Source organism: Caretta caretta, chromosome 6, assembly GCF_965140235.1.
Source record: "Caretta caretta isolate rCarCar2 chromosome 6, rCarCar1.hap1, whole genome shotgun sequence".
Taxonomy (NCBI): Eukaryota; Metazoa; Chordata; order Testudines; family Cheloniidae; genus Caretta; species Caretta caretta.
The window spans coordinates 59,368,954-59,389,293 of NC_134211.1; the positions used below are offsets into that span (position 1 = coordinate 59,368,954).

At 45.2% G+C, this 20,340-nt stretch overlaps 1 protein-coding gene across 4 annotated transcripts in view; it reads right to left on the reverse strand.

Annotated features, from left to right (window-relative positions):
* MYBPC3 (myosin binding protein C3) overlaps window positions 1-20,340 on the reverse strand; it is a 135,976-nt gene that overhangs the window by 72,213 nt on the left and 43,423 nt on the right. For all 4 annotated transcript variants that reach the window (XM_075129623.1, XM_075129622.1, XM_075129620.1 and 1 more), the window contains 6 exons: window positions 19,914-20,083; window positions 18,940-19,072; window positions 17,313-17,437; window positions 12,205-12,310; window positions 3,169-3,335; window positions 1,503-1,668 (listed from right to left, as the gene is read on the reverse strand). In XM_075129623.1, the coding sequence (XP_074985724.1) occupies window positions 1,503-1,668; window positions 3,169-3,335; window positions 12,205-12,310; window positions 17,313-17,437; window positions 18,940-19,072; window positions 19,914-20,083 (867 nt within the window). The remainder of the gene's footprint in view (window positions 1-1,502; window positions 1,669-3,168; window positions 3,336-12,204; window positions 12,311-17,312; window positions 17,438-18,939; window positions 19,073-19,913; window positions 20,084-20,340) is intronic.

A 20,340-nucleotide genomic window follows, 5' to 3' on the forward strand; every position in this document is an offset into this window, starting at 1 on the left:
AATTTAGAAAATTTTACTCATCTAAATGTGTGTGTGTATGAGTATATACTGTATATCAGGGGTCTCAAACTCAAATGACCACAAGGGCCACAGGAGGCCTAGTATATTGACCCAAGGGCCGCACCACTGATCACCCCCCTACTTCACCCCTTCCATGAGGCCCCGCCCCTGCCCTGCTCTTCCCACCCCTTCCCTGCCCGCATTCCAACCCCTTCCCTGAAATCCCCACCCCAGCTCCGCCCCCTCCCTGCCCCCAAAGGGTGCAGGAGGGGTGCAGGGTGTGGCAGGGGGCTCAGGGCAGGGGCTTGGGGTGCAGGAAGGGTGTGGGGTGCGGCAGGGGGCTCAGGGCAGGGGGTTGGGGTGCAGGGTGGGGCAGGGAGTCAGGATGTGGGGTGCGGCAGGGGGCTTAGTGCAGGGGTCAGGGTGCAGGGTGTGGCAGGGGGCTCATGGCAGGGGGTTGGGGTGCAGGAGGGATGTGGGGTGCAGCAGGGGGTCAGGGTGCAGGAGGGATGTGGGGTGCGGCAGGGGGCTCAGGATGTGGGGAGTGGGCAGGGGGTTCAGGTCAGGGTGCAGGGTGTGGCAGGGGGCTCAGGGCAGGGGGTCGGGATGCAGGAGGGATGTGGGGTTTGGCAGGGGGCTCAGGGAAGGGGGTTGGGGTGTCAGGAGGGGTGCAGCAGGGGGCTTAGGGCAGGGGGTCGGGATGCAATGTGCAGCACGGGGTTCAGCTGCAGGAGGGGTTCGGGGGGCAGGTCCAGCCTGGCGCGCACCGGGGGCAGGGCGGCCAATGGGAGCATTGGGGGAGGTACCTGTAGGAGCGGCCTGGGCAACACACAGACCCCTGTGCCCCCCCCCCCACTCCCCTAGGTTCTGGCCACTTCCTGGAGCAGCGCGGGGACAGGGCAGGCAGGCAGGGAGCCTGCCCTGCCCCTGGTGTTTGCAGGACTGGAGCTGCTCTAGGTAAACTCTTGGGGGGGGGACGGAGGAGCCGCGGGGAGCTGGTGGGCCGCAGAAAATAACCCCGTGAGCCGCATGTTTGATACCCCTGCTATATATATTAAAAACTATAGTAAATTAACACAGACTTACTTCTCGGTACTGATACCTGTCTATCCTTATCTAATGTATCAATCTATTTGATTATGTCTATTCTAAAGTGACCATCAGTGTGGTCTCTAAGCAATTTAAATCCCCCCAAAAATGAAAGGCAGAGTAAAGGCTGAGAATCTGGGCTGATGCTCCATTGTTCAGATGTAGACCAACATACTATATGCACACCTGCAGAATAACATACATGCCAGTACTGTACATGTGGTGCACACAACCAGGCAGATCACAGAAGGGAGGAATGGCTACATGTTCATTGTGCTCAGGAATGTTCCAACTTCCTCTGGTTAGCTGAAGCCAGAACAGGATCTTGGCTTATATTCATTTCCTCATCACTATCCAGAGAGGACTTTAGTGTCATACCCAATCCTGTCCAAGCTTTCTGAAGCAGGACTCACCTGCCAATATGAGAGATCTTTATCCTCTCATCTGGGATCACCTCCTTTCCATTTTTCAACCAGATTCCTTTCACATTCTCATCGGAGACTTCGCACTTGAAGACTGCCTGATCCCGTGCCCTCACTGTCAGATCTGCAATACTCTGGTACACTTCCAGCTTCTTCTCTAGAGTTGTAAGTTGTGGGAGGAAGCAACACAAACATCAGCAGGTCAAAGGTTGGTTTGTACAGTAAAATGTTGATGTTGCTTTTAAAGAAGAGAGGGAGCCAGGGCTGAGGATGCTGTTTGTTGAGAGGTGAAATGTGAAGAGAAATCCACAGTACGCAGGATTTAACAGGACTGGTAGCCAGGCACCTGTTGCAGTCAGGATATCTATTACATCTGGCACGCAGATCTAACAATCTTCTGTCTCCTTGAGGCCTCTGGTCATTTCCCCAGCTATAGTTTAATTTTTCTCCAGGCATAAGGACTAACCTTCTCATCCCGTTATGGAGAAGGTTACCTAAAGCCCTCTTGCACATTTCAACCTCCCTGATTATCTGGCATTGCCTGTAACTTACTGTGACATTCCCCTGGTGTTATCTGGACCGGTGATCTGCTAGGTCACTCCAGTCCTCGACTCTGGGAGCCAGCCTTACCTTGCTGTGCTGTGAGAACCCCTACTCCTGGGCAGTTCATGCACAGCCTCTGGCATGTAAGCTGCTCCTTGGATTGTGCAACCAAATGACACTAGCCAATATCTCCAGTCCCAGACACAACCCTAGGAACCTCTGTCTTTCAGTTTCCAGTTATGCCCACTGGACACTGCAAGCTTATATGAGTTCGTCAGTTTAATAAAGAAATTGATATGTACCAGGCTTGTTATTCCAAGGGGAGTCTCTGACATGTTTCAAACCAAACACACTGCTTCAGATAGAATAAACAAATAGATTTATTAATTACAAAGATAGATTTTAAGTGATTATAAATCAAAGCATAACAAATCAGATTTAGTTAAATGAAATAAAAGCAAAACACATTCTAAGCCGATCTTAACACTTTCAGTGCCCTTACAAACTTAGATGTTTCTCACCACAGGCTGGCTGGTTGCCCTTCAGCCAGGCTCTCCCCTTTGATCAGCACTTCAGTCGCTTGGTGGTGATGTCTGTAGATGGAGGTGGAAGTGAGAGCAAGAGTATGGCAAAGTCTCTCCCTTTTATCGTGTTCGTTCTTCCCTCTTGGCTTTGCCCCCCCCCCTTCAGAGTCAGGTGATCATTATTTCATCGCAGTCCCAAACAGACCAAAGAAAGGGGGGTGACTCACTTGAAAGTCCAACAGATTCTTTCTTGTTGCCTAGGCCAGTGTCTTTTGTTCCTGTGAGGCTGGGCTGGGTTTGTCCCATACATGCCCTGATGTGGTGTGAATTGTCCCCCTGCTCTTGGAGAGTTTTTGCCTGGGCTTGCTTTAAGCCATGAGGACACATTTTCAGCCTCATAACTATATACATGAAATTACAACCTATAACGAATACTATAACATTACCATAACAACAATGATCAGTACATCATGAGCCTTCCAAAGACACCTGACATGACAAACTTTGCGTTAGATACCACAGCATCATATTATAAGGATGAACATGGGGGATGTAGGGTGTTCCCACAAGGTACAGAACGTCACACTTACCTTGTATGATCAGTTCAGCAACTGACTCCCCACCATTGGTCTTCACGGTGTAGTGCCCGCTGTCCTCCTTGGTTGACTCATTAATGATCAGGTAATGCTTTTTCCCATCCTTCTTGAACCGGTACTTGAATGTCTCTTCCCGTTTCAGCTCATTTCCATCCTTTTCCCTGCAGTACCAAACAGTATTGTCACTCTGCTTCACTCGCCCCCTTCTGGGGCAGGATAAAAGTCAACTGCATGATATTGAAGGTTGGGGGCACAGGACAGCAGTGCTGGATTGATGGTGACCTAAGTGGCAAAAGACTGCGCATTTCACACAGTACCAAAAAGCACAGCGCTGACACCACTACTTGCTGACAGTTCATTTGCACTGAAATTCTGATTCCTAGTACAAGAGGGTTAATTATTATTTTTGTTATATACTTAACCCTGACAATGTGTTGAATGTTATACAGGAGGCAATGATAAATACAATCCTTTCCCCCAGTGAACTTACTGTCTAAAAGACTGACATAGAGAAGACAGAACTCAGTGGAAAATCCAGAAGATTAAATTGATTAAGGTTCATTTTAACTGTTGTTATTAATTACTATTTACTTATTATGAACTCATAACTTGTGGGCATCACAGAAGAAGTGAGATTTTAGGAGGGATCTACATGAAGAGGGGAGTTACTCTGGACTTTTCCCACCCTGTTTGTCCAAGGATCTCCATGTATTTTACAAACATTACTGAACCTCACAACACTCCCTGGGAGTGTATGTAATTATTATAATTCCCAGTTTCCATATGGGGAAACTGAAGCACAGAGCAGTGAACCTACTTGATCAAGGTCACACAGCAAGTCATTGGCATAAAGCTTTTGTAAAAACTCTTCCCTATTTAGTAGGGCTGTCAAGTGATTAAAAAATGTATTGCTATTCATCACAGTGTTAATAATAAATACCATTTATTTAAATATTTTTGGATGTTTTCTATATTTTCAAATATATTGATTTAAATTACAACACAGACCACAAAGTGTACAGTACTCACTTTATATTTATTTTTTATTACAAATATTTGTGCTATAAAAAAAAAAGAAATACATTTCAATTCACCTCATACAAGTACTGGAATACAATCTCTTTATCATGAATGTTGAACAAACAATTGTAGAATTATGTACAAAAAACTGAATTCAAAAATAAAACAATGTAAAACTTTAGAACCTACAAGTCCACTCAGTCCTACTCCTTGTTCAGTCAGTCACTCAAACAAACAAGTTTGTTTACATTTGCAGGAGATAATGCTGTCCGCTTCTTGTTTACAATGTCACCTGAAAGTGAGAACAGATGTTCACATGGCACGGTTGTAGCCAGCATCACAAGATATTTACATGCCAGATGTGTTAAAGAGTCATATGTCCCTTCATGCTTCAACCACCATTCTAGAGGACATGGGTCCATAATAATGAGGGGTTCTGCTTGATAATGATCCAAAGGAGTGCAGACCAACGCATGTTCACTTTCATCATCTGAGTCAGATGCCACCAGCAGAAGGTTGATTTGCTTTTTCGGTGGTTCGGGTTCTGTAGTTTCTACATTGGAGTGTTCTTTTAAGACTTCTAAAAGCATGCTTTACATCTCATCCCTCTCATATTTTGGAAGGCACTTCAGATTCTTAAACCTTGGGTCAAGTGCTGTAGCTATATTTAGAAATTTCACATTGCTACCTTCTTTGTGTTTTGTCAAATCTGCAGTGAAAGTGTTCTTAAAACGAACAACATGTGCTGGGTCATCATCTGAGACTGCTGTAATATTAAATACATGGCAGAATGTGGGTAAAACAGAGCAGGAGACATACTATTCTTCTCCAAGGAGTTCAGTCACAAATTCAATTAATGCATTATTTTTAATTAGCGTCATCAGCATGGAAGCATGTCCTCTGGAAGGGTGGCCAAAGCATGAAGGGGCATATGTATGTTTTATCATATCTGGCACATAAATACCTTGCAATGCCAGCTACAAAAATGCCATGTGAACGCCTGTTCTCACTTTCAGGTGACATTGTGAATAAGAAGTGGGCAGCATTATCTCCCGTAAATGTAAACAAACTTGTTTGTCTTAGTGATTGGCTGAACAAGAAGTAGGACTGAGTGTACTTGTAGACTCTAAAGTTTTATATTGTTTTGGTTTTGAGTGCAGTTACGTAACAAAAAAAAATCTACATTTGTAAGTTGCACTTTCACGATAAAGAGATTGCATTACGGTATTGTATGAGGTGAATTAAAAATACTATTTCTTTTGTTTATCATTTTTACAGTGCAAATATTTGTAATAAAAATAATAATATAAAGTGAAAAACATCCAAAAATATTTAATAAATTTCAATTCAATAAATTTCAGTTGGTATTCTAATGTTTAACCATTCGATTACTGGTGATTCATTTTTTTAATCACTGTTAATTTTTTTGAGTTAATCACGTGAGATAACTGCGATTAATCGACAACCCTACTATTTAGTTTACAAATAACATAAATATTTTATAATAAGTAGCCTGAAATTTCTGCAAATATTCTTAATTCATTTTACATGTTTTTATTTTATTAAGATAGTGCTGTTACAAATTGTATATTCACATTTCTTTCCTTTTGGGGTTTGCGCTTGTTCATTTGGCAAAAATGTATTTCTTTCTCTTGTGCTTTTAATGGACTTAGAAATTCCTTGCTGTTTTTTTGTTTCCTTAACTGTGCCCCAGTACCAGAATACAAGAGCTCAGATTAGTGAATGTGTTTGTTTGGTAACAAACTGTAGTGCCAGCTGCGGGAGGACTAAAGCAGTAGAACTCCTATTCTGCAAAGAGATATGTGCAGGCGCATCTTTGTTGTTCCCGTGTGGAGCACCACTGAAGGAAGTTTCTGGGATCAAGTCATTTGCAGGATCAGGGCCTAAACAATGGAGAACAGATTTAGGATATGTCTACACTTTGAGCTGGAAGGTGTACTTTCCAGTTCAAGTAGACAGTAGCATGCCCATGGTAGCTTTGATTGAGCTTGCATGCTAACAATAGAGTGTAGCCACCGTGGCATGAGGGGCTAGTCACCCCAAGTACGTATCCATCTAAAATTCTAGGTATGTACTTGAAGCAACTCTGCTGCTCACACCACCGCAGCTACACACTGTTTTTAGCACTCTAGCTCCATCAGAGCTAGTACAGTTATTTCTCCTCGAGCTTTCAGTGTAGACATACCCTAAGTTACGTGCATTGAGTAGTGTCTTAAACAAGACTAGTTGAGAAATAAGGGATTAGCGTGAAGAAGAATAGTAGAATCTGGCCTTATTTTTTGTCTGCATAAGTACTGCTATTGTGGTTTTTGTTTTTAATTTTCTTTGAGGGAGTAGTGGATATTTTGCATTATTACTTTCATTTATTTAGTTAAGTGGCTAGCACACTGCTGGTGCCATATAAAATTATATTATCTGCACAGGGCTTTACAGACAATCAGTGGAACAATGGAAACTACAAACCTCAAGAGGGAACCTCCAGACTTTTCAGTTAGTTTTGCGACAGTATGCTACCACCAAAAAAAACCAAACAAAACCACATCTGAAGTACAAATGTAGTCATTGCTGACTGGAGGGGGGAAGAGAGAGAAAAGGATGACAGTACAATTAAGACACTAGACTAGGCCTCACAAGGTTTAGGCTCCATTCTCAGCTGTGCTACAGTCTTCCTGCATAAATGGTTAATCTTGCTGTACCTCAGTCCCCCTTCTGTAAAAGTGGGGATAAAGACACTTCCATACTTTTCAGGCATACTGTGGGAATACATTCATTAATGTTTGCAACATGCTCAGATACAACAGTCATGGAGGCCATATAAGAACACAGACAGAACTGTTATTATGGCAGTTAGTACAGCTGTTTTCACTTTAGGCCTATCAACCAGTGTGCACATTCACCAGCCAGGGATGAAAAAATACACCCTAGCTACAAATCTCATTACATTCCTTTTCTCAGGGATTGCTTTATTTCCAAAACACAAACTTAAAGTCAGAATAAATTAACTTATATAACTGGCTAATAACCACCTGAGGCGTTTCCAGCTTCAGCCAGAGGGTGAAGGAGAACACAAATACTTCCCCTTTAGTAACCCTTTCCAACTACTATGGAGAGCCCCGCACTTGGCCAACACTGACCGGTGGTCTCTGCTGCCCCTTCCTAAGAGTTAGGAAGTCTTATACCTGTCTTCCTATAGGTCACATACTTGCTCCTATTAATGTACCTGTGATTACAGTTCCCAGTTTTAAAGGGCCCAAAGGCTGTAACAGAACACTGGGATATGCACATGTGTCCCAAGGCCCAGTGCCCTGTTGAAGGGCCTAAACTACTTAAACAGCTCCCTAAAGTAACCATACGGCATTTGATATTTTTCCCAGGTGATGACATTTATCCCTTTAGTCCAGGTGTTGACAAAAGGGGCATTTATTGAGTCTCTGAAATGGTGAAAAAAGACATTAAAATGTTATATATTGTATTCCTAACTGCTCAAACTCAGTTACTGTGTATTTGAGAGATCTCTATCTGACTGCTTACTCCCTATTAGGCAAAGACAGCTGCACCTTTTCCCTTGTCTGATAAAATGCACATTCCACAGATATCAAGTCTGTGTGGTGGGTCTGTTTTGGGGAGTGGTTCTGAAGCACAGTATCAGAGAGTAGCAATTGCATGGTATTCCGGGAGGGACAGAGATTAATGCCCCCCCCCCATGCCTTGTCACCATGTATCTGTAAGTGGACACTACACAACAATGTGTGTGCACACGCATGTATTTTTAACAGAGTAATTTATACACTCTAGCCAGCTCTGGGGCAGGGGTCTATTTAAATTCTCAGTTCCTTCCTTGGAGAGGGCAGATGGAAGATAGCACTCTCTAGGAATGACTTGGGTATTATGGGAAATGCTGACAGCCTTGTGCCGGCAGCTGTTAACAAGCATGAGAGGATTCCATATGAAAAAGAAACTAAGTGAGGACAACATGTAAGAACTGGTATGTCAGAATTCCCCAGTGTCTTCTTCAAGCATGATTAGCATTCCAGCTTCCTGTAAACCAAAATGCTGAACATGCTGGGCTCCCTGAACTGAATGCCCCTCATTCCAATCTCACAAACCTAATTTGCATAATGATTGACTCTGCATGGTCAAGAGAATAGGTGTATTATTATTTGTGTTATTCCAGCACCCAGGAGCCCCAGTCATAGACCAGGACCCCATTGTGTTAGGTCTACAAACACAGGACAGAGCGTACAATCTAAGACAAGAAACAACAAAGGGATGCAGACATATGGATGGGAAGTAGAAGGAAACAATGAGACAGTGCTGGTCAGCATTATCAGCAGTGGTCTCAGCCCATCAGCAGCCTAACAGTTGTCAAGTTTTTTGTAGACTTCACAGCAGAGGAGAGTTTGGAGGAGAGACTTCAAGGAAGATAACAAATTAGATTTGCTGATATCATGGGGAGCTTCTCCCAAGTGTGAGGGGCAGCATAGGAAGAATGAAGGTGCTTGTTTGAAAATGTAACACGTGGGCAAGGAAGCCTGGCTTCATGGGCCAATCAGAGGTGGGTGTCAACCTTTCAATACTGAATGAGAGATGAGAGGTAGAGTGAGGATTGCTCTTGAAAGGCCATGAAAGTGAAGACAAGTAAATTAAATTTGATACCATAGAGAAGAATCCAGTGGAGGGATTCAAAGAGGGGGTGATGTCATCAAAGTTGCAGACACAAAATTATGAGAACCTCACTGAGAGTTTTAGCTGGGTGGATGGACAGGGAAGGTGGTATCTTAGAGATCTTAGTCAGAAAGAATCATCAAAACTTAGACATAGACTGGTTGTGATGACCTAAAGAGGGGTCTGAGTCAAAGATGACATTAGGTTATGGGCCTGAATGACAGGTCAGATGCTGGTGTTGTCCACAGTAGATATGTCTTCACTTCTAGCTGGCAGTGTGATTCCCAGCTTGAGGAGACATGCTTGTGCTAACTCTGATCAAGATAGTTCACTCAAAATAGAATCTAGCTGCGACAGTGCACATGACTGCAGTAGCCATGCCAAGTACATACATAGCATCTCTGATGGGCACACACTTGGGGCAGCTAGCCACTTGCACTGCCGCAGCTACATTCTATTTTTAGTGTGCTAGAACAATCAGCACTAGTGTGAATATGTCTCATCCAGCTAGGTATCACACCCCCAGTTTGGAGTAATTGAAAAAGGAGGTTGCAGGGAGGATTTAGGGAGGAGGGTTAGAATCTCTGTTTTAGCCATGCTGAGCTTGAGCTGATGGCTAGAGAGCCATGAGGAGATATCAGAGAGACAGGCTGAGATTTTATTTTGAACAGAAGGAGACGGGTCTGGAGTAGAGAGGTATATCTGAGAATCATCTGTATAGAGATGGAAGTTGAATTTGCGTTTGTAGATGAGATTACTCAGAAATAAAATGTAGAGGGAGAAAAGAAAGGGACCAAGGGCAGAGCCCTGAGGAACACCCACAGAAAGTTGGTGGGGGGAGGGATGAGGAGGATCTTCTGAAGGACACGCTGAAGGAGCAGTTAGAGAGGTAGAAGGAGAACTACAAGAGGACAGAGTCACAGAACAGCATAAGTGACAGTATCAAAGCAGCTGACAGCTCAAAACAGTTGAGGATGGGGTACTAGTTCTGACCTTTGGCTATGGAAGAGGTCATTAGACACTTCTGTAAGATCATTTTCAGTTTAGTGGAAGGGACGGAAGCTAGATAGGAGATGATCTAGGGCAGAATTGGAGGAGAGGCATTCCAGAAAGCAATTGTAAACAACATGTTCAGTGAGCTTTAAAATGAAAGAGAAAAGGGAGTTGGGGCAGTTGAAGAGGAAAGTGGGGTCAAGGGTGGGTTATTTTAATATTGGAGAGAATAAAGCATGTTTGTATGGTGAGGGGAAAGAGCCAGAGCAAAGTGGGAGGTTAAGGAGAAGAGTAAGGTAGGGGATGAGAGTGAGCACCTGGGAGAGATCAAGAAATGGGATGGGATGGGGTTACTGGGCCAGAGGAATGGGTTAGAGGAGGAGAGCAGGTGAGAAACTTCTGCATCTGTAAATGGGGGGAAGGAGAGAATTATAGGAGAGAAAAGGAGGAAGGGAAGGTGAAATGAGGGAAAGAGGAAGGTCAAATCATATTTTGTCAGTTTTCTCTCAGACAGGAAGAGGGGAGAGTTTGAGGAGTGAGTCAAAGATGGTGAAAAGGCAGGTGGGATTGTAGGGCATGAATCAATTAAGTTGGAGAAGTAAAGTTTAGCTATGAAGATGTTAGAACTAAAGAAGAGAATGAATTTCTAATGGAGGAAGTCAGCCTGATCACAGGTTTTCCACCAGAGTTGCTCTGCAGTGCAAGAGCAGGAGGGGAGGAAAGGAATGTTGGGGGTGAGCCAGGGCTGGGTTGGGTAGGGTGGATCTCTTGTAATGGGAGAGAGAGGCTAAAGAGTCCAGGATGGAGAAGAGCAATGCATGGAGAGAATCAATAACCAAAGTGATGGAAGAGAGGACAGGGAGGAGAGGGCCGAGCAGATGAGAAGTCATCAGTTCTGATCAATTGGAAGTCATGGAAAGGCCGAGTCACAGGGTGTGAATTGGGAGGCTGCTGGGTGAGGATGAAAGAGACCAGGTGATGGCCAGAGTGGGGGAACCCAGCAACAGAGAGATCAGAGAGAGAGCAGTGCTTGATGAAGACCAAGTCAAGTGAATAGTCCTTCTGGTGAGTGAGAGAATTGAACCAGGGCTGCAGATCAAATGAAGACATGAGGGTGATGAAATGTGGAGCTAAGGGGTTGGATGGGTCGTCAACATGGAAGGTGAAGTCTCCAAGGATGAGTGGGGGAGATTGTGAAGAGAAAGAGAGAGCCAGGAGTCAAAATCAGTGAGGAAGGCTGATGAGGAGGAGTTGTGCAGAGGGAAGATGACAATGAGGAGAGGAGAGGAAAGGCTTTTGTCCTGAGGAATACTGACTTCTCCCTTGAGAGTCCCTTCCCCTTTTGACAGTGTCTGCTTCCTTGAAGGTATTTTCCTTTGCCTTGGAAACCACTCCTTGCTCCCCTGAGAGTTCCTGTCCCTGACACTGTGAGCTGCTACTACTTCTCTGAGGGTTCCTGACACATTCCCTGAAGATGGCGTTATGCCACTTTTTCTATTCTGCCCTAGTTTGAGTTAGTCTCAGAATCAACCATCAATAATGGTTTCTAAGGGCCAGAATCTGTATCCCTGTGCTGCACATCTGTGCAGGAGATGCCAACACCCTAGGTCTTGTGCTCTGTGAGCATTGGGGTACTACAGACAATCCAGAGTGGACATAGATAGGTGGCTATGAAATTGGGAGTTAGCCCCCTTCTGCACTAGCTGGCCACCTAGGGCTGGTGCTGGGGGGGTCATATGCTTACACCTCCCAAAAGGAAATGTAGAAACCACTTCTTAATGCTTATTATAGAGCCCTCAAAGGCATTGTGCTTGCTTGTGCCCTGTGTAGGGAGAAAACCTCCAACCACTGGCAACAGTGCTTCTGAACCCATTTAACAAGAAGAGCAGAAGATGCCATTAAGTCCATTAGGATCTTGCCATGCAGATCTAATGAACCTGTGCAACACTTAGACCGTAAAGTAATAGGCTCTATAGAAAACGCCAAAACAAGTATATTGATAGAATGCTAGAATTATAGAGTGAGAAATTCTGGATACATCATAAAGTATCCCTTACATTTGTTGTTTTATCACTTTATGATCTGTTCTGGCCTCTCTCCTTCTCCTCCTCACCCTGTTAGGTGGGCGGATGGGGTATTCTCAGTTCCTCTCTTTCTGACCCTGAAGGCATGTGGGTGTGGAGTTCCACCCTGTCCCTCTCCTCATTGCTTCAGGGACAGGCCCCAGCCACTCATGACAATATAACCACACTAATGGTGTCAGCCCTAGAGTCCCCCACACAGGAGTGTGCACTGGGTGTTTGTTTGTTTTTTTTCTTACATTACCCTTACCATTTCACAGCAGCCCCTTCCTCAGACACTTCACACTCGAACTCCACTCTCTCTCCAGCCATCACCACCTGGTCCTCTAATGGGTGGCTGATCAGGATTGGAGGCTCTGGAAATGAACAAGCCTGTTTTAAACAGGGTCTGGATAATGGAACACAAAGAGTACTAAGATCCCTGTCCCTTCATTTGCATCTTAGTGGGGGAAAGGGACAGGATCTAAGGTAAGACTTTTTCATTCTACAGTAACTAGGGAGCTGTGAACTAATCTCATCCATTCCAAAGCACCCACCAATGCACACCATATGGCAGCATACAATTTGCTATGCCAGTTCATACCATTAATTTTATCTAGTGATTCCTCTGTTCCTACATTATGGGACAGAATAAAAATGAGGGATTACTCATTTCTCATTTATATTTTTCATAACCCAAATTCAGAGGTGTTAAAAACCTGGCCCATTTGACATATTTGTGCAGTCTATGTAACATATTTCGCTTATATACCAGATAAACTTTATTTGTAAAGTATATTTCTAGTCCTCTTTGTTGCAAATACAGTCTTCTAAATGTGAACCAAGTGTAACCTGCTCTGCCCCCTCCACTAATCTCATGGGGTGTTAACATTAAAGTCTAAAGATAACACTTGCAATGTGAGCATTGACCATTTAATTGTTGATCATTTTTGCAGGTAGGTTGGGGAAGGGGTTGGGACTGTAATTTTATTTTAACAAGCCTGAATAAATGTTAATGCAGAAACAGTTCCAGATAGAAAGGGCTCATGGTGTGCATCTGGCCCTAACCCACTATGACCAAAACTGAGCACAATGCTCTGCAGGAATAGCCTAATATCTGATATGTCATAAAGTTTGTTTTGTCTCCCTTTTATGATGCACTCAAGTGTTATGTTAGCTTGTAACTTGCTTGCTGCCTTCATTTAACTGTGAAGAAAAATGCCTTGTTGTTCAGTAAATAATAGAATCTGTTTCTGTTGTTAAGAATGTCCTTTTCTGTGAGATTAACTAGTATCAGCCCTACACTACACTACAGGGTTAGGTCGAATTTAGCCGCATTAGGTCGATTTTATAATGAATGCATCTACACAAGCAACCCTGTGCCGTCAACCTAAAGGGCTTTTAAAATCGACTTCTGTACTCCTCCCCGGCAAGGGGAATAGCGCTAAAATTGACCTTGCTGGGTCGAATTTGGGGTAGTGCAGACACAAATCGACATTATTGGCCTCTGGGAGCTATCCCAGAGTGCTCCAATGTGACCACTCTGGACAGCATTTTCAAGTCCGATGCACTAGCCAGGTACACAGGAAAAGCCCCAGGAATTTTTGAATTTCATTTCCTGTTCGGTCAGCGTGGCGAGCTCAGCAGCACAGGTGACCATGCAGTCCCCCCAGAATCGCAAACGAGCTCCAGCATGGAGCGAACGGGAGATACTGTATCTGATTGCTGTATGGGAAGAAGAATCTGTGCAGGCCAAACTCTGATCAAAAAGAAGAAATGCTAATATATATGCTAAAATCGCACAGGGCATGATGGACAGAGGCTACAACAGGGACACACAGCAGAGCCGCGTGAAAGCCACGGAGCTCAGGCAAGCCTACAAAAAGACAAAGGAGGCAAATGGTCGCTCTGGGTACCACTTCTATGATCAGCTGCATGGCATTCTGTGGGGGTACTCTACCACTACCCCACCACTGTCCATGGACACCTGCAAGGGGGGAGTCTCACGCAACACGGAGGAGGATTTTGTGGATGAGGAGGAGGAGAATGCACAGCAGGCAAGTGGTGAATCCATTCTCCCCAGCAGCCAGGACCTTTTCATCACCCTGGAGCCAATACCCTCCCAAGGCAGGGTCCCCAACCCTGAAGCCGGATAAGGCAGCTCTGGTGAGTGCACATTTGTAACTACCGTACATGGTTTAAAAGCAATAGTGTTTAATGTTTGATTTGCCCTGAAGACTTGGGATGCATTTGCGGCCAGTACAGCCACTGGAAAAGTCTGTTAACGTGTCTGGGGATGGAGCGGGAATCCTCCAGGGACTTCTCCATGAAGCTCTTCTGGAGGTACTCTGAAAGCCTTTGCAGAAGATTTTCTGGGGAGGGCTGCACATCCACCCAAAAACCGCAGCCCCTCCTTTTAAATGGCAAACCCAACCGGCATTGCTTGCTATGGGAAAGGAGGACGCTGCAGTTTGAAAACATTCCCACATGTTATGAAGGCGTCAGAAGCCAAACCCACGTACCCTTTGACTTACCATGGCAGCCTGGAAACCGAATTCTGTTGCCCAGCTGTGTGTGATGTGTCACCATACTGGCAGGCGCCCAATATAAAAGGCAAAATGTGACCGTGTACCTAAAACACATGTGCTGTCTGCTGTGAATTGCTTAATTCACTGTGAAAAAGTCTCCCTTTTGTTCTCAGAAATGTATCGTCTTAAATTTTACTCTCCCTTTTTAATCCCCCTGCAGATGCAAATGTTTCTATGCTCCCCCATCATCTCTGTCCCTGAGGTTATCACAGATTAGAAGGTAAAAAAAACCGCACTCGTGATGACATGTTTTCTGAGCTCATGCAGTCCTCTCACACTGATAGGGCACAGCTGAATGTATGGAGGCAATCAGTGGCAGAGTCCAGGAAAGCATTAAGTGAGTGCGATGAGAAGAGGCAGGATGCAATGCTGAGGCTAATGGGGGAGCAAACGGACATGCTCAGGCATCTGGTGGAGCTACACGAAAGCCAACAAGAGCACAGACTGCTGCTGCATCCACTGTACAACCTCCTGCCCTCCTCCCCAAGTTCCATATCCTCCTCACCCAGACGTCCAAGAACTCGGGCAGTGGAGGCTCCAGGCACCCAGCCATTCCACTCCAGAGGATGGCCCAAGCAACAGAAGGCTGTCATTCAAACAGTTTTGATTTGTAGTATGGCTACAATAAGCAATGTGGCCTTGTCCTTCCCTCCTCCCCTCCTCCCCCATCCCACCCTACCCCCCGGGCTACCTTATCAGTTATCTTCCTTTTTTTAAAAATTAATAAAGAAAGAATGCATGGTTTCAGAACAACAGTGACTTTATTTCCTTTGCCAGCTGTGATCGAAGGAGGGCAGGTGGTTGGCTTTCAGGGAATTAAAATCAACAAAGGGGGCGGGTTTGCATCAAGGAGAAACACACGCAACTGTCACACCGTAGCCTGGCCAGTCATGAAACTGGTTTTCAAAGCCTCTCTGATGCACAGCACGCCTACCTGTGCTCTTCTAATCACCCTGGTGTCTGGCTGCTCAAAATTGGATGCCAGGTGATTTGCCTCAACCTCTCATCCTGCCATAAATGTCTCCCCCTTACTCTCACAGATAGTATGGAGCACACAGCAAGCAGTAATAACAATGAGAATATTCGCAAAAAGAAAAGGAGTACTTGTGGCACCTTAGAGACTAACCAATTTATTTGAGCATGAGCTTTCGTGAGCTACAGCTCACTTGTGAGCTGTAGCTCACGAAAGCTCATGCTCAAATAAATTGGTTAGTCTCTAAGGTGCCACAAGTACTCCTTTTCTTTTTGCGAATACAGACTAACACGGCTGTTCCTCTGAAACCTGTCAATGAGAATATTGGTTGCGCTGAGGTCTAACCTAGTCAGCAAACAGCGCCAGCGAGCTTTTAAACGTCCAAAGGCACATTCTGCTACCATTCTGCACTTGCTCAGCCTATAGCTGAACTGCTCCTTCCTACTGTCCAGGCTGCCTGTGTATGGCTTCATGAGCCATGGGAGCAAGGGGTAGGCTGGGTCTCCAAGGATAACAAAAGGCATTTCAACATCCCCAACAGTAATTATCTGGTCTGGGAAGTAAGTCCCTTCTTGCAGCTGCTCAAACAGCCCAGAGTTCCTAAAGATGCGAGCATCATGCACCTTTCCCGGCCATCCCACACTGATGTCGGTCCCTTGTGATCCACCAGTACTTGCAGCACCATTGAGAAGTACCACTTGTGGTTTATGTACTGGTTGGCAAGGTGGTCTGGTGCCAAGATAGGGATGTGCGTTCCATCTGTCGCCCCACCACAGTTAGGGAAACCCATTGCAGCAAAGCCATCCTGGGAAATATGACCTGTACATTTCCCAGAGTCACTACCCTTGATAGCAGAACGTCAGTGATTGCATTTACTCCTTGAATCACAGCAGCCCGCACAGTAGATTTGCCCACTCCAAATTGATTCCCGACTGACCAATAGCAGTCAGGCATTGCAAGTTTCCACAGGGCTATCGCCACTCGCTTCTCAACTGTCAGGGTAGCTCTCATCTTGGTATTCCTATGCTTCAGGGTGGGGGAAAGCAACTCACAGAGTTCCAGGAAAGTGGCCTTATGCATGCAAAAGTTTCACAGCCACTGGGAATCATCCCATTCCTGCAAGACTATGCGATCCCACCAGTCTGTGCTTGTTTGCCGGGCCCAGAATCGGCATTCCACTGTATCAACCAGCCCCACTGCCACCATGATGTCCCAATTGCCACATCCCATGCTTTCAGGCACGTCTGTGTCCATGTCCTTCTCACAATCGTCCTCATGCTGCCGTCTCTTAGCCAGGTTCTGCACATACTGCACTATAATGCGTGAGGTGTTTACAGTGCTCACAACAGCAGCAGTAAGCTGAGTGGACTCCATGCTTGCCATGCTATGCCGTCTGCACGGGTAACCCAGGAAAAAAGGCGCGAAATGATTGTCTGCAATTGCTTTCACGGAGGGAGGCAGGGACGGGAGACTGACGACATGTACCCAAAACCACCCGCGACAATGTTTTTGCCCCATCAGGCATTGGGAGCTTAACCCAGAATTCCAATGGGCAGCGGAGACTGTGGGAACTGTGGGATAGCTTCCCACAGTGCACCGCTCCATGAGTCGATGCTAGCCACAGTAGTGAGGACGCACTCCGCCGATTTAATGCGCTTAGTGGGGACATACACCATCGACTGTATAAAATCGATGTCTAAAAATCAACTTCTATAAAATCGACCTAATTTCGTAGTGTACACATATCCTCAGAGTAGAGAAGCAGGACATAACAATAAATGGTATTAGCGTGGATCTGCTTCTCTTGCTGGCACCCACCTTTTACAAATAGTTCTGTGAAGCTTTTCTCCTCATCAACCACACACTGATATGCTGCATCATCAGCTAGGGAGCAGTGATTGATAGTCAGGATCCTCTTATTCCCAACAGCCTCAAAAATATATCTGAAGAAATGCAAACAGAATCTAAGTGTAATTTTCACCAAGTATGTCCTTTAGAGCCAGCCACCCTGTTCTGGCGCATGCGAGAAGGGAGGGAAGGCCTGGGTGAGAGGAGTGGGAAGGACTTTGTACCAGCCACCCTACCTGGCAAAGGGGAGAGGAAGACTGTTTGAGAGTTATCCGCTTCTAGAATGCTCGTGAGAGATGGGGGGACACAGAGAACTATTTACAACAACAAGAGAGAGTTCAGCAAGGTGTGACGGGGTATACAAACCTCACACTGAGCAGCAAGGGGTTAAGGAACCATTCTGAGCTGAGACAGTCCTGCCCTGCCACATCTGTAGCAAATGCACCACTTGGAGGAGGAATTAAAAGGCAGGTGAGCAGCTCATGTGGTGGCAGACCAAAGAAGAGAGCACACCTGATACTGGCAGCTCCACAAGAGATGAGCTGAGGGAAGGTAGAATCTCTCCCTAAACAACTGTCCAAATATCTCTCCCTGAAGGAGGGAAGAAAGGGCTTGCTGCAGAGACAGCTTGAGAGGGAAGCACTCCCTCTCATATGAACTCTGGATTTCATTGGTCCCCTTTATTTGTGTTTGGACTACCCCAGCAGGGGAAAGCCCTTGGAATGAGCTGGGCCATACTACAGGAGGAGGCAGTTTCTGCCTGAGAGGGAAGAAAGACCTTGCTACATGCTGCTGTCTGGAGGTGCCTTGTGGTGAGCAGAAGACCCTCATGCTGCCTTACCCCAGATGATGACCTTAGGACAATTGCAGGGAGGTGATAGGAAGTGGCCCAGGGAGGGTTGCCTTAAGAATTCCAAGCTGTCAGATCACTGATAGCCCTCAAAGGGCCCTGGGTTGGAGCCTGGTGGAGAGGAAGGGCCCAGGTTCCCCTATTAACAACCCTCCCCCCCCCAGCATGTCACTGGGCAGTGCTCCCCAACCAACCTCGAGCGAGGGCTGTGTCACAAGGATATTGCCCTTCTTGTTAATGGCTGCTAGAATGCCAGCCAGTACAAGTGTTCTCCCATGTAGCCTCACTAGAGGCCTGATTAGCCCCCACTTATGTCCCAACAGAACTTCAGCACAAAATCACTTCAGCGGTAGCTGATGTCCTGTTACATTTAGATAGGTCCCATATCACAAGAAGGACAATCTCACTGGATCTTAAATACATTCAGAAACAGTAAGATATAATCTGAGGACTTACTTGCTAAGTGGGCAGATGACAATGTTCAATTCCATGTGCAGAGAGTGAGCACAGGGCAAGGAGGGGAAAAGAAACAGTAATGAGAACTGCAAACTGAATGTCATTTCACATGTTAACTGGCACTGCACCCACAATGACACACCCATAGTCTTCCTCCATCTTTCCCTTTCCCGTCTGATATTCCCCCTGCTTTCTTTATAGTCTCCCCTTCCTGAAGATGGCTTGGTATCTACAGTTGTTCCAGACCTAACACTCTCCAGGCTGGATTTCCCAGTCTCTTTTCTAATTTACCTGCCGCTCACTTGGATCTCCTGTCCATTCTTCAGCCATTTCACTTCAGCATCTGGGTTGGCAAGTTCAACCATTAGCTTGATCTTCTGTCCTTTGTCCACTTGGTAAGCAGGATCCAGTTTCTGGAGGAATGCTGAGATGAAGAACCATTACAAAAAGGAGATTTTAATAATTTTTCTTTGCTATGTTTCCTTTCTTTGCAGCCTAATCTGGAGGAAAGGAAGTCAGGAAAGGAAAGGAGGTTTTTATCACCTTTCCTATTGGTTTATCTTCTTAATCCTTGCTCTGTTCTTTCCATATCTGCCCTCACCTCCTTCTACCTTTCTTTCCCAAATGCCTTAAGCTTCACCCTCCATCCTTTTCTATGATTCTGTGGCCTGATCTAGACTAGGATGATGTTAGCTAACATGCTAATTAGCATGTTCTAAATCTAGTATAGATAAGGCAGTGTGTAATTTAACCAGTTTAGCACATGTTGAGTCAAAGCCTAAATTTCTCACTAGGCTTTCCCTTGATAACATATTAAAGGCAGTGTGCCTTGTCTACACTAGACTTTTAAAATGTTAGCTAACATCCCACTTTTAAATCCTAGTCTAAACAAGACCCATTAGATCACATAAGCCATGGTGTCTGGGGTGTAGCTGAGAAGTCCTTGTCTTCTACGGAAGATAAAATTGACCACTCCTGTCTAAAGGAACCATTGCTGGTTAAGGCACAGAACAGAGTGTTATAATGTCGGGGGAAATCTAGCAAAATGAGGAAGGTGTGTAATCTCCAAGAGTCATAGTGAGGTAGTTCAGAAGACCTGGTGAAGGTCTTATCTTGGGAACAGGCATCTCAAATATAAAAGACTATAGGAAAAGTTGGAAGAACTAGTTAAATCATGTCCCTCTCCCCTAATGTTGATATTGGAAACACCAATGACCAAAATAAGATAAGAACAGATATTTTAGGAAGAAATACAGCTCTCCAACCTGTACTTTTCTTCTCCTCCTTTTTTATGCGTTTGAGGCGTTTCAGCATCCCCCGTAGGTCTGTGATGCCATACTGGAAAGCAATTTTCTCATACTCAGAAGGAGGAGCTCTCCGCAGGATGTCCCAGACATCAACATCAGGTTGTAATTCAGTTTTTGGCTCACTTTTGCTAGGAGAGGAGTAGAACGTTAGAATGACACACTAGAAAGAACTTCCAAAGAAGCCATAAACTTGGCAAGCTATGCATTGTTTAAGTGAAGCCATTCCTGCATTAGATGTCAGCAGTCTAGCTTTATTATTACAGAAATGCCTAGAGACCCTAACCAAAATCAGGGCCTAAATGTGGTAGATGTTGTACATATGCATATTAGAGATAGTTCCTGCCCTGAAGAGCTTATAGTCTATCTAGGCAAGACAAAGTATTAT